The sequence below is a fragment of the Carcharhinus amblyrhynchos genome, chromosome 5 (genome assembly GCF_965287045.1).
Source record: "Carcharhinus amblyrhynchos chromosome 5, sCarAmb.v2.hapA, whole genome shotgun sequence".
In the NCBI taxonomy this organism is placed as follows: Eukaryota; Metazoa; Chordata; class Chondrichthyes; order Carcharhiniformes; family Carcharhinidae; genus Carcharhinus; species Carcharhinus amblyrhynchos.
The window spans coordinates 63031499-63046004 of NC_137328.1; the positions used below are offsets into that span (position 1 = coordinate 63031499).

General features: G+C 38.4%; 1 protein-coding gene across 2 annotated transcripts in view; it reads right to left on the reverse strand.

Moving 5' to 3' along the window:
* Positions 1-13326, reverse strand: part of rorb (RAR-related orphan receptor B) — a 182842-nt gene extending 169516 nt beyond the window's left edge. For both annotated transcript variants that reach the window (XM_080188920.1, XM_080188918.1), the window contains exon 1: positions 13076-13326. In XM_080188920.1, coding sequence (XP_080045046.1) covers positions 13076-13082 — 7 coding nt within the window. In that variant the 5' untranslated portion in view covers positions 13083-13326. The remainder of the gene's footprint in view (positions 1-13075) is intronic.
* Between the last annotated feature and the right edge of the window lie 1180 nt (positions 13327-14506).

Genomic DNA, 14506 nt, shown 5'->3' on the forward strand with positions numbered 1-14506 from the left:
ACCAACACCATTTTCCTACCTACACTGTCCCCATTTTCCTGGATGTTTTTGATATGTAGAAATCTGAGTCTTGAAATCTGATACTCAACAACTGACCCTCCACAACTTTCATAGGGTGGTGAATTTTTTGAATTCTCTGCCCCAGAATGCAAATATTCCTCCTCATCTCAGTCCTAAATGGCCTTCTTCTTTATTCTGAGGCTGTGTCCCTTCTTCAAGGACTCCACCAGGAATCTGTCCCAGAAATCCTCACCAGATAATCTCTCCATCCCAAAGATTAATGTAGTGCACTTTCCCTCGTTGGCAAAAATATCTATCCTTAGATAAGGAGACCAAAATTGCTCACAATGCTGCAGGTATGATTTCACCAAGGCTTTATATAATTGCAGAGAGACATCTTTATCCCTGTATTCAAATCTTGTAATAGGCCAACATGCCATTTGCTTTCTTAATTGCTTGAGATATCTGCATTTTACAGTCAAAATCATTTGAAAGGTTCACTTTGCCTGCTGCAGACATGTGCTGCTTTAAGATATCAAGGTATTAGTAATTCTGCTTGCAGCATGAGCTCCATTGCAGGTGTGTACCTAGGTGACATGATCCAGAGCTGCAAACAGTAGCCTGATGACATCCTTCTGTTCGTTGCTTTCAAATAATGATGGCACAAATAAAAGTAAAGTGAAGGCAAGAGCTTTGGGGGGAGCAGGAATTGCCCTGCATGATTCCATAATAGTAGTTGCATATCATGTAGAGAAAAATCCTTTTTGGATCAAGGACGCAGCACCATGCACAGAAACTTGAATGGCAACATGGGTACAGATGATTATCCTGGGGATTCTGGAAAAGCTGGCAGTTCTGTAGACTGCACCCTCTCTCATGTTGCTGCTGTTAGTCCTTGGGTAAGTGAAGAACTTGTCAGGCCTGCTGAATAATGCATCTGGAAACTCCTTGATATATCGATGGCAGCCTGGAAGCAGCCAGATGCATAAAAATTGAAAGCCATGCTGACTTTGATGGCCTCTGGCTGTGCTACATAGATGTTGTACGGAAATCTTCCTGAAAAAGATGGCACAACTTTGGCAGTGCCTGCTTTGTTTATAGCTTCCTCAGGCTCATTTGCACTGACATTAGCTGGTAGTTATGCTTGGCTCAGGAGACCACAGTACAGTGAAAATAAGAAACTTGATACATCAAAATGTGCATCCAACATTTTGAACATTTCAATATAGCTTTATTAAAATTCTTCATCCAAGTACACACTGAATACAATTTATATAAAGTGGCCAACAATCTAGTGTCAGTAGATTCAAAACCTACTCCAAGGACACAAACACATTGGTGAACACCTCAGTGCCCCACATTGTCAGCTGCCATATTGTTACTATGAATGAGATCAGTTAAGTTCTCTTTGAGTTTTGACCAACTGTTATCTTGCAAACAACTCTTTCAAAAATAGATTACATTTACCTCATTTGCTGCGTGAGATCTTCTACTTAAGAACATAAGAAATAGAGCATTCACGGCCATAAAATAAAGATGAAAAGCAATATGGAAATATATTTTACTTTTCCCATTATCATGAAGACTTTTGCCATTTAATCTACTGATTCACACTCACATCTTCCCTCGAATTGTTCCTGCTACCCCACCCTACTTGCTCAAATCTGATTATGCTTCTATCTGTCCTCTATTCTGATGAAGGGTCATCATCTACTCTAAGTGTTAATTGTTTGTCTACAGATGCTAACTGACCTGCTGAGTATTCCCAGCATTTTTTGCTTTTCGTTATATACACTGTATAAATACACATGTTTTATTACATAAATAATTGAGTTTCTTTTCTTAAGCCTCCTCCTTGTTGCCTTCTCTCACACCAGCGTCACAACATGCAGAAAGTACCCCTTAATTGATGTTCCAAGTGAGTGAATGCATTAGCAGTCCATTTTCACCTTCTACTAATGTTGTTAGGTCAGGAAACATAGCAAGTGCTGCAGTCAATTCTTGACATTGTTGTCCCTGTATGGGATGGTGCTCGCAATTTCTGGGTCTTAACCATGGAGGAAGAGTGTGAAAAAAGGATTGATAAAAGGAAGACTAACAAATTGCATTTAGTTTGTGTCTTTTCCAAGTCTGCATAAAAAAAACTTCCATCTCTTACCCTGATAAAAACTGAGGAGACCTAAAGTTGTTAATTTGTGACAGACTCATTGCTAAGTGGAGAAAAAGGATGTTAATCTTTAAACAGTACCTAATCAAGAAGTTTGAAAGATCAGCAACACTTACTTTTCCGGATAAATTAAATTCCCACTTGAGCACTTCTCACTCAGACAGGCCCTAAAGAATTCAGGAATAGATAAGTGTATTCAGTTTGAACTTAAAAATACTGATCCACTTATATTTGCCTGACTGAGAGGCTGGAGTAATAGAAATTTTTAAAAAATCTTTAAAAGGTAATATACATTTTCCATTTGAATCTGTTAGAAATCAAACTCTTGAAACACTAAAAGTTAACAGCACCTGAAGAAAGAAAAGCTCTATGTAAAGGTCAAAATTTTGTCAAGGAAAAATGCTGCTTCAAAAGTTTAAAAATTGTTTAAATAATCTGCAATATATTTAGAATTATTTCTCTAGTCTGAATGGGCTGCAGAACTTCATTCCTAAATTACATGATTACTCTCAGTAAAAAATATAAAATATTCCTCACTGTTTTAAAAATATACTTAAGTAATACATCGCATGAAGCATTGACTTGACAATGAGTGCATTTGGAAATCAACATTTTTGTTGTATGTGGGAAATACGGTCAGACGTCACCACCAAAAATCTCATAAAATGGCAATAAAATGAATGATCAATGATGCATATTTTGTGCAATATTGGTTGAGGGAACAATGTTAAGTCCTTCTTAACACTTTCTGCCAAGCAGCCCCTTTGAAATTCAGCAATTGGAAATTGTTCTGCGTGGGGACTTGTACTCACTACTCAAAGGAAAGTTCTACTAAGTGAGCTGGGCTTATACATAAGGGTATGATTTTGAATTGGAAGAAATTTGAGACATGCTGTTTATTAATTTAGCAGCTATAAATTACTATTGTGTTAGTTTGGCTTTGTTAGTAGCAATCTGAAGGCACTTTAGAGAAAGGACTGCATATGCCCGATTTTATGATTTGTGTTGCTCCGTGTCAGCTGCGCCTACTCTCAAAATTATCCCCATGGAGTGTAAATGCAAATTAAATCATTACCTCAATATTTAGACTTGTGCTGAAAATAAAATGCCATCAGCGAGTGGACTTTTGACATAATTACTGGATTACAGAACTGGTATAATGCAGTTTTATTTTGCAGTATTTCTCGGTTTATTTATATCTAACATGTGGTGATGAGCAATGTAGTTGTTGCAGCAAATACTTGGTTCACTGTCAAAACATGCAGCCCCTCATTAGAATTAATAAACTTCACATCTGAAATAAGCCAGAGGAGATTCAGGCAAATAAATTCCACAGTGTGATTCAAACCAACAGGAAAGCAATGGACGTATTGTAACATTTCTTAATTCTAGAAATTTGTGGAACATTATGCTATGTCTCTTCTTATCAGTGCAACAGGAGCAAGCAAGTCTCGAGAACCACTCATGGGGTATATTTGAAATGTAAGCTCTTTTCCTCTTTACCTCTTCATCAGAGTGCATCGCCCCAGTTTTCCACAGATGTACATGTACAAAGATTACATTCTAATAGTGCTGGAGGCCCTTCCTGAGACTGCCTAAACAATTAGAGTTCATAGTTTCTGCAATTTGTTGTTATAGGCTAAAATTAATTTGAAATGGTGTCGTGGGATGTGGTAATCTGTATGCTACAATTCAATATTGCATATGTTGAAGTCAATCTTATTAAAAAGTAAATTTGATTGACTTTAACAGAACCTCAGCTGAGACCATTATCATAGCAGTGGAGCATATTACATGTGGTTGGACATTTCTATTGCCGAAATAGCTGCAATTTCAGCAGTAACCAACTTTACAAAAAAAGGAAAGTTTTGTTGTTTGAATGAGTATTTATTCCCCCACAAATCCAGTGAATTGTACATTATTAACTGTGTGGGCAGAATTTCATGAGCAGGTAAACTCTAAGAATAACTATACACAATGATCAATAGTTGCAACACACTGACACCAATGTTATATAAAATCTCAGCTCCAATAAATTAGGAATCAGAATTGCCAACTCTGAATGCATTGCTGGAGGTCTTGTTACATGACCTCTGACCACCAATCAACCTTTTGTAGTATATCAAATACTTTTATAACTAATAAACAAATTTTTTCAAAGAAAAATGGACAGATTAAAGAAAACTAATTATGTTGCGTGCATCTATGATTTCTCTCCTGCATTGCTGGGAACTGTGTTCAACAGATTAATCGTTAATTCCTGGAGACGCAAGGTCAATCTTGGAGAGTTGGCAACCCTATTCACTGTGTTACATTTGCTTCATCAAACCAGTTCATTCATCCTCAGTTTTCACATCACCAAACACCTACAGGAACTAAGCTGATACATCAGGTTCTCAATTTTGCGGTCCAAGTAAAAATCCAATTCTTCCAGTCAGAGTTATACTGTGTGCATGTGTGGAGGGGGAGGATTTGGGCTGCTAATATCAATGAGTCAGCAGAATAAAGTTGTACTTCAATTCTACACAATTGCAATTTACATGCAGCCACATACTGGTATTCTTCCAACATGAAGGCTCAGACACATAGGGCTTAATTGTCACTGCCTCGGGAACCCTTTAAAAAATTGTGGATGCACAATTGTGGATTCTGAGATTCCTGACTCCATATCCAAATTGATTTTCAGGAGAGACTTTAAAGGGTGTGAGCTGGTTCCTGCTAAAAGTTTGCATCCAGCATTCCCAACCTTACTATTTCACAGTGGAAATAAGCATGTTCTATTCCCCAAAAATTTTCATGGAGTCAGCCAGGTTTTTAAACGAGTCATGGTTCATGGTCCTTCAAGAATTGTGAACATTTGTGTGCTTGAGGGGGCTTAAAAATGTTACAAAGTGCCTCCTTATGACCCCAATGCCAAGCTACGACATTATCACCACCACTGACCCATATATACTGCATATAGAACCAATAAACCGTATTGTGGCAGTAGGATTTGTACATTTGCTCATTTCCACTATGATAACAAAATTATTCAATTCCAGGATAACTAAAGGGTCTGGATGGTTGGCACTTAAGTATCACTAACAGAAATCACAAAACCTTGAAAATCAGTTGTACAATTGACAGCAGAGATCAGCAAGCTAGAGTTGTCAATCATGAAATATTTTCTCACAAGTGCAGTTGTTTCAACAAGAGTAATGGATGTCTAGGCTCTCAGCCAAGCTTGTGTATGCTGTGTATCCATTACTTAAACAAGGTTAACTGGTTTCAAGGGTTTCTGTTATTGATACCTTAAAAGCTGACAGACACTCTTATTCCCTTGAGTTTTTAAAACATAGAGGCACAGTGATTAGCAGGGACCCAGTGATTGCCAGGGATCCAGTTTCAATTCCAGCCTTGCGTGACTGTCTATGTAAAGTTTGCACCTTCTCCCTATGTCAGCATGGTGTTCTTCCAAGTGCTCCAGCTTCCTCCCACAGTCCAAAGATGTGCAGTTTAGATGGATTGGCCGTGGTAAAATTGACCCTTAGTGTCTAAAAATGTATAAATTAGGTGGACAAATTTATGATGGGAGGGCCTGGGTGGGATGCAAAGATTCATTACAGACTTGAGACTGAATGGCCTCTTTTTTTAGGGATTCTATTAGAAATGAATTAAATATTTTTAAGCTTTTATTAAAAAAACACATCCTACTGTCACTACTATGTTCATGGTTTGAGACAGTGCAGAGTGGTTAATAGGCACAAAAATGCTTTAGCTATGCACAGGTGGCTTGAGAGGCCATGAGGTGGGTGGAGTGCTATTGCTTGGATTAGGGAGGTATTTAGGGCCCTGGAGGTAGATAGAGGGCATAGCATGGTATTGGGAGCTTGAGGTTGCATGGAGGGTGGTTGAAATGCCATGGAGGCATGAGTAGTTTGTGGGGGCAGAGGGTGGGGGCAGTATCCTTTTGTGTTTTTATTTTAACTAGGGTGAAACATGGAGGTTGGCCTTTTACACAGCCAGTCCCTGTGGCTGCCTTCAAATTCCTTCCCAGGTTAGCTGGAAAATAGGTTATTCTATATTATACATAAAATCACGAGTCTGTTTTTCTTTTGGTATATTCATTGTTGTAAACATTATTAAAATGGCCTAGAAAAGGGTTATATTAGACTTGAAACATTAACTTGGCTTCTCCCTCCATAGAGTTTTTGCAGCAGTCCATGCTGAGTTTTTGCAGCACTCTGTTCTGATTTTTCTTTAACTGATGCCTTGTTAACCACTAATAAGAGTTGTCACTCACCACCGTTTTACCTGTACGTTGAATGCAGTAAAAGTAACATAGTAAATGTTTTACAATTTCTGCTAACTAGGGTAGCAAAGGATCATAAATATATGCTCTGGAGACTATAATGAATATTTATAAAGACAATTAAGTTCCAAGACAATCAATACTTAAATGAATTGCCTGCGGTCATATTGAAACTCACTGCCGTGCAGACATCATCACTTCAGTAGATAAACGGAGAATATCCCCAGAGCAGACAGAGCTGTGAAAGATTATCTCACAGACTGACCAGTGAACAAATAATTTACTAAGTCATAACCTTAAAGGAATGTCAATACTTAATGTCAATTTCAGACTACCAAATATTGATAGATTTTCCATCCGAAAATAAAATGTTGGCCAGTTGATAAAGTCTGCAACATGACAATTGCCAAAACTGCCCTCAAAGCAGGAAGATTGAAAGAGTAAAAATGTGCATTTACCTCACAGGCAAATTACTAATCATTGCTGGGATTTCTGATTTCCTCTCTTAAGTGGAGTTTGAAAATTATCTTTCTAATGGTGATGCAAATCATTCTTTTGTCGACTTGATGTATTTTTTTTTCCATAATCACTGGGTAATGCTGTAAATGAAAATCTTGGCAGATGACCTGGCTCCAGGTTTTCTACAAAGGCAACAAAGCTGCTGTAAAAATATAGCGATCCTGTCAGAGCACTCCCCTTGTTCTCTTTTCCTTGTGAGCAAGTGTTGGCCCTGCCTAGTACTAGCTCCAACAGCAACCCACCCGAGATCGAGAACTCAAGGCATAGTTGATCACCAGTGCAAATTCACATTGCTCCACTCTGTGGCGCTACACATTGAAGCACCAGTGTGCTGTACCACTGAACTTTGTAACTTTTCAGTTGTAGCGATCCAGAGTTTAGTTGAAGAAATGACTCATTTGTTTGGTATTTGGGCGTTTGTAATGGATGCTACAAAAATGTAAGTGTAATAGGCTCCAATAGAAAGCTGCTTAAAGCTGCTTGAAAATGCAAGAGGCAGAGAAGATTTCAGGTTGCCAAATATTCACTTTTAATTGTTACTATGTCGGCAAATATCATTTTGCAAGTTGCTTTACAAACACATTCAGAATAGACTGCACATTTATTAACCTGGAACAAACATTCCATCACAATTATTTAAATTTCATTGACTATTCTGTGAAAACACTGGAAATCTATCTGCCAAAGATGGGTTTTGCATATAGGATAGCTCAGCTGAAAAGTGTTAGAAGCCTGTAACACAACTGAGAGGCACTTCACATTTGCTGCCTATTAGGTCATTTAACTTTTGTCATAGCGCTTTCATACAGTATATTCATTAAACGCATTTTGTCATCTATTTTAAAACAAATTTTCAACTTCCAAAGCTTCTGATCAGAACAAGTGTCAGCCCTTGGTCATTAATGTTCCTTTTCCTGGTTGATTAAATTCAAAAGTGCATGTTTCAGAGACCAATTGTTTGAGCTATCATATTATGTAATATTTTCTGCCATTTGATGAGAGGTGATAACAATCCTTTGAAGACAATGGAAGTTCTCCTATTGCATAACATGAAGAAGCAGCACAGTGATCATGTTATGATACTCGTGTGAGATTTATTTTTAAACAGTTGTATTAATTGTATGTATGAGAATGTTAATGTTCCATTTTACGCTGACATACATTGGTTTGTGGAAGCTATCATTTAGTAGAAGCTACATTGTCGGTAAATTAGGTATTAATACATAAGATGGAGTGCACATTCAGGATTGACTTGACACATGTATCTTCCAAATCAAGAACTGAGAGCACAACAAAAGATTCTAATAGCAATGCAGTGATAATGAACCCGGATTTAAACCATTGCATAATTTGTTAAAGGATTTAAAATGAGAGCCAGATTAATGCAAAGTTTTGTTCCTATAAGAAAAACCTTACGATTTTGAAATGAATAAAGTGTAGTTAAACTGCACTAAAAATCTACAATGAAACTTCATGAATCCACCATGTAATTAAAGATGCACATAAAGCAAGCCTACATTAATCTGGATTTAGCAAGTGCAGATGCCATTTAATTATGGAGAGCGCAAGGGAGTGAGAAATAAAATAACATGGCCTGGATTTTCAGGTCTTGCCCACCATCAGGATCTTCCTGTCCCAAAGTCAAATGGACTTTGCCTGACTCGCAACATCCCCCACGGTGGGTCCCATCATGGTGGAGCTGCAAAATCCCAGCCCATGTTAGGTTTTACATGGAAATATTTCTGCATTACAACAGTGACAATACAAGTACTTAATTGTTTGTAAGGTGATTGGGATATCCCAAAGTTCCTTCCATAACTATGTAAATGAAGTCTTTCATTTTTTAAATATACATTCCCAATAAGACTTTAACGCAATGGATTTTATTCAAGAGGTAATTAGCAATCTTTTTAGACATTCCGAACAAGTAATTCATAAAAAGGTCACAGGCCTCTCCAGGGTGGGGCAATTCACGAATCACCTATAATATATTTGTTGATCCTAATATAATGGGACATGTTTGAGGATTTAAGATACAAAAGGTGGATACTGAATACAAAACAAAAGGAATGATTTAGGATGGAGGAGAAGCACAAAAAGTGCTTCTAAAGCAGGGAGGGATTGACTACAGTGCAGTGATTTGAAAAGAGAATTCCAGAGAACACTGAATAATTGCTTTCAATTGTGGAGCAGGAGGAGGAATGAGCAATAATCTCCAGATGAGTTGAGTTTGTGTGTGGGATGGACAACAAGTGTGGACAACACCATGGGAGACAGACTCCAGAACTGAAAAGTGGATAAGTCTGCAAAAAGCTGGGGGTTGGGCAATGATATCCATTATTTCGCTTCATGAAGCTGATGTTCCATTTAGATGTCAAATCCATTTTCTTCATCCACTATTTTAACATTTATTCCTTCTTAGCATCCAAAACTATTGCACTATCATGAAAAGGAAAAATAAATGTAGCCTTATATGAAGTCTCCTTGTTCTCTTAAGCTAATCTAATGATAAAGAAGATTGAAAATAATATTCAATTTCTTAAAATTTCTCAGAAAAACCTCATAACAGAGCACATTCAATATTATACCCTTTTCTGTCAGCCACAGCTAACCTGGGTTTAACAAGCAAACAGTACTGGTCTTGAAGCAATTTGCTCAGTCATTAGAACCCTGGATGTATTAACATGTGAATAGCCCTGACAATGAACCATTTCTGCAACCTTTTCACACCTGTTTTATGATATCTTGCCTTCACTCTCTCACTGCGTTATCTCCTGATAGCACATTTTTGGTCTAGATGTCCTTTCATTACAATTGAGTTTGTCTTATTTAACAAGCCTGCTTGAATGTAGTGTTGTTAATACCATTCATTAAACTGGCAAAATGGTCTAATAATGAAAGGACTCCACTTTGTTAATGACTACTGTCTCACAGCAATTATCAAATGTTACTCCTGCATTATCTCCCACTACTCCATGAGTGTAGGAAAAAAATGACAGTAGATTACCTATAATACCTCCTATTGAACTCTCTAGTGCAAGTCTATTAGTGAACTCATAACCTTTTTTCTGCCGCCTTATCATTGGGGTTATTGGCTTCTCAATTTCCCCCCCCTGTCAGGTCATTCTCTTCCGACTTTCCATTAGAAATGTGAATACTCTTTCCCTCATTTTCTATTGACTGGGAATATGGCTCCTTTTCTTTTCATTACTGAAACTGTCCTCTGTTATTGGGTTCAGAACCTTCTTTCAGCAGATTATAATTGGGATCTGATTTTTCTCTTTTATTGTGGAGGACAGTGGCCTTTACTTCACTTTCACTTCTTATTGTAGGCTTATCACAGCTTCTAAAATTAGTTCGATCATTGCCTACTTCACCCACTTTGAGATTTAAAAAAACACTTTCACATAGTGATGTTACCACCTTTCGCAATTGCACCCAGCACCATTATAATCCAGTCTTTGACACCCATGCATGTTATAATGGGGGCACGTTATGTCATAGGACTGTCACTCAAAATGAAATACGAAAAATTGTTGAGCTCTAACCCTCCCGCCTTTTAACTGTTAATGCTAAAAAACAGGAGCCAAAAGCCATGTAAGGAAGGTGGGATGCAATTGAAGCGATTATTATTTCACATTTTGCTGTCATTTTGATCCCGCTAGTCATATCGCCCCCACCTCCGTCCCCCACACCCCCCGCAACCCCGAAATACTCATTATGCGCTTGTTCATTTCATTTCTTTACTGCCTCTGGTGCAAGTTTGATATATAACACATCTGGCTTCCACTCCACATTTTCTGCTAATTATCCGAGCTTTTCAGTTAAAAAAAACTACTGGCAAATGCTGTTAAAAGGAGGTTTGCTTGCTCCCTAGCTTTTGCGGGAGGGTGGGGGTGGTGGTGGAAATAATCTGTTCTGATCAAATGGCACAATCAGTGCATAAACATCTAATTGCCACAGCATGGGGAACAGCACAATGCCACATACAAATTGTTGGCCAAATTCACGTTGTAGTCACAGCTACCACCTTAACGTTGATCATCTTTTTTTTGCGCGCCTTGTTGCACTCTTCTATTGTATTTTACGTAAAAGCAAGGCAAATTTAATTTGCAAGGCTGAGTTTTTTTAAAATTTCATTTACAATACACTAAAATGGAAGAACGCTTCTTATAATCCAAATGAAATATTTAGCTAAAGGCGTTGATTGGGTGTGTTTGCTGCTTGCCGAATTTGCTGTTAAAGCGTTGAAAATAAAAAAAAGTTAACTTAATAATCAGCAATATTCCCCCATTGTAAAAAAAACTTTTAAAACATCACCATTAGTACTTCAAGTACCATTCAAAGTTATGTATTTTCTTGACTGTGTCGTCGATTGTAAATATAGAAAAGGAGAACAGGATTAATTCTAATCGCCAGCGTCTAATGTGCTGGTAATAGGAAAGCCAAACACTACGCAAACTCAAAAAATAACAGATAAGCGAACATCTGAAACATTCACACACACGCAAGAACTTCCATTCTTTACAACAGACATATTTGTAGGAGTGATGCATCTCCATTTGTGTGTTTTAGTAAAACAGTAAATCAACAACTTGAAATAGAATGAGCTTCATACTGAAAGAGAGGGAAGCGCAGTAGATAAGGCTGCGAGACAGACAGCTTTATCTCGCCAGGCACAAGTTGCTACTTTTAATTATTTAAAAAGAAAGCGACTGCAAATGACAAAAAAGTCTTCTTGCAATGTAACTCCCATCTAAAAGCAGTTGGCGTGCACTAAACCACATCTACATGTCCCATTATCCATTCCGCGCCTCCTAACAACACATATGTACTCCGATGCAATTGGCAATACTGTAGTTAACATTGGAGATACTTGTACCTCTCGCAAAGCAAGGACACAACCCCGCAGGACAAAAAATGCAAAACGATTTAGTGCTGTTGGCTTCTCTGTCTGTAACCACGTTACCCTTGTTCAAGTAAAACAGTTTGCTGATATTATGTTAAGTACTGCTAATATACTGTTGACGATAAAACCCTGATCCCATCCACATGACAGGACTGCACACGACTAGAGCCGGGAAGGGGGGTGGGAGGTAAGTCGAGTGCGTTTGCGTGTATGTATATATAATGTGTGGAGAGGTTGGATTGCTATTTTTTTGTTTGTTTGGCGGGGGGTGGGGGGCAGCGGCTTATAGCAGCATCTTGACGGATAGAAGTAGGTCAGTGGAACACATGACACCGACTGATTGAGTCCACAACCCCAGCCAGCACCTTTAACACAGTACTGAGGGCCCTACAGCATCTTCTACATTGGACCATCCACTGAAACAAGGTGCTAGAATTCAGTGTGGAGGGCAGAATCCTGGGGATTTAGAGAAAAGTTCGCGGTCTGTGTTACCAAAAAAAAAGAAATAAAGGCTCACCGATACACGCCAACAAAACTAAACATCCATCGCTATATGTTGACCAACTGCTGTTCTGATGCAGTTCAATACTATACCAACCAGTTGTGTTTACAATTGGACCCAAACTGCCAAATGTGTCGGCTGACGTTTTTTTCATCATAAAAGTGATTTTTGACTCATCTGGCAGTAATTGAAACAATTCTTAACGCTGAGATTGTCTAAAGTTCATTGCTCAGAGAGAGATACACACAGAATACAGCCAATGCTGCTCTTACGGGCTGAAGAGTGAAAGGGACTGTAAAGACGTCTGGAAGCCCTTGCACTAGATTTCCTTCAAAAGTAACCGACTGTAGAAAACAAAAAAAAACCTGATGTGACAGCTCCCCGTCATTGGACTCGCCAGCTCTCACATACAATTGAGCGGCACCATCAGCAAGCATCAAAGTTTATGTTTACAGAAAAAGCACACATTATCCGGAGCCGCTCAGACCAAGCTGCCGAAAATCCAGGAAATAAAAGTTTGCAGTAACTGTCCATGCAAGAGACATTTTGTTTACAAATGTAGAATCGCTTGCCCCCCCCCTTCCCTAAAGTCGGTGTATATTGCGTGCACGTCCCCCCCCCTCCCCGCCCCCATCTCTCAGCTGTCACAAACATTTGGCCAGCAACCGCTTCCAGGCGATCTCTTACCTCGCATAGTGGCGACTTCAAATGCAAAACGATCATGAATATATATCAAAACCCAATCCTCCGCGAGAAATGAAGCGACGGCTAGAAGGCGACAAGCAGATTGTCAGTAGGTTGCTCTCCCACCATTGCTGATCCTTCCCTTCAGTCTGTTATTACTGTTCCGTTAGCGCTCCGAGTCTGAATGGAGCATGTGGCCTTTCACATGACATCTGCGCCGCTCATCCGTATGTGAATTTCACTGGCACCCGGAGAGTGAGGCTTCTTATAGCAGCCAGGACTGTTCTGTCACTTCCAGCTCCTCCTACTGACCATCGCCCGCCAATCATTGCCAAGAGCATACGGGAAAAAATCCACAGTAAATAAATAACATTGAATATCAAAGACCCTTCACTTGTTAACAGAATTATTTTCATCAAGGTAGCCCTACAGTCTCAAAAGCCATAACAATTTAGCAGATTATTCCGTCATGCCAACACTTAAACAGTTTATTACAACTATTATTTATTTTGAACATATTTTCAATGTGTTCTGTTTCTAACTAATAATATAAACACCGTTTCGTCCTTTCACTAGTTGTGTAATATAAAGGGCCAAGAATCTCCAAACCATCTTTAAGTGTCCAAGAAAGGGTGTTATCTTTTCAAACTATTAGTTTTTGCAAAACTGTAAAATCATTTCATGGGTTTTGTAGATGTTAGCGTTTGGCTTTCAACTGCCTTGGCACTTGGTTGAAATAGTTGGAATGGCAGGTGTTTTAGTGCACCTGTGTCCTCACAACATGACAAAATATGAAATGCACTAAGTAGGAACTAAACTTAATTCTTCATATCGGGTGGTTAAGCCAGAGACAACTATAAACAACTAACAGGTTACGAAATGAAAAGGTCGGCATTAAATTATATTTAAGTAGTGAAACTTTGAAAGCGGGCACGTTTGCAACCACATTTGCAACTTACCAGCTGAGGCAATACAATTACATTCGGTGAAACTGCAACTGTGGAAAGGAAAATATTATAAAAACTATGACTGTTAAAATGGTTCATCGAGAGTAATTATGATTCTTTATCATAACGTGGTTATATTTAAAACGTACATTGGGAATACTGCATTTTAATACATTATAGATGAGACTGTATTCCCAATCTTAATGTTTACCATTCGTTGAAAACATCCAACTTGCACATACAAATAAGTCTTCTTCACTGATTGTATAATAAATAACTTGCATTTAAACAGTGTCTTTCACAGTCTCCGGATGTTCCAAAATGCTTTGTAGCAATTTAACCATTTTTGCAGTGTAGGCAACTGATGTAGTGTAGGAAATATGGCACTGATTTTCTATGTCCTACTAACTGTGATGTGAGTGTGACCAGACAATCTGCATCACTGGTATTAGGTAAGAGATAAATCTTGGCCAAGGCACAGGAGACA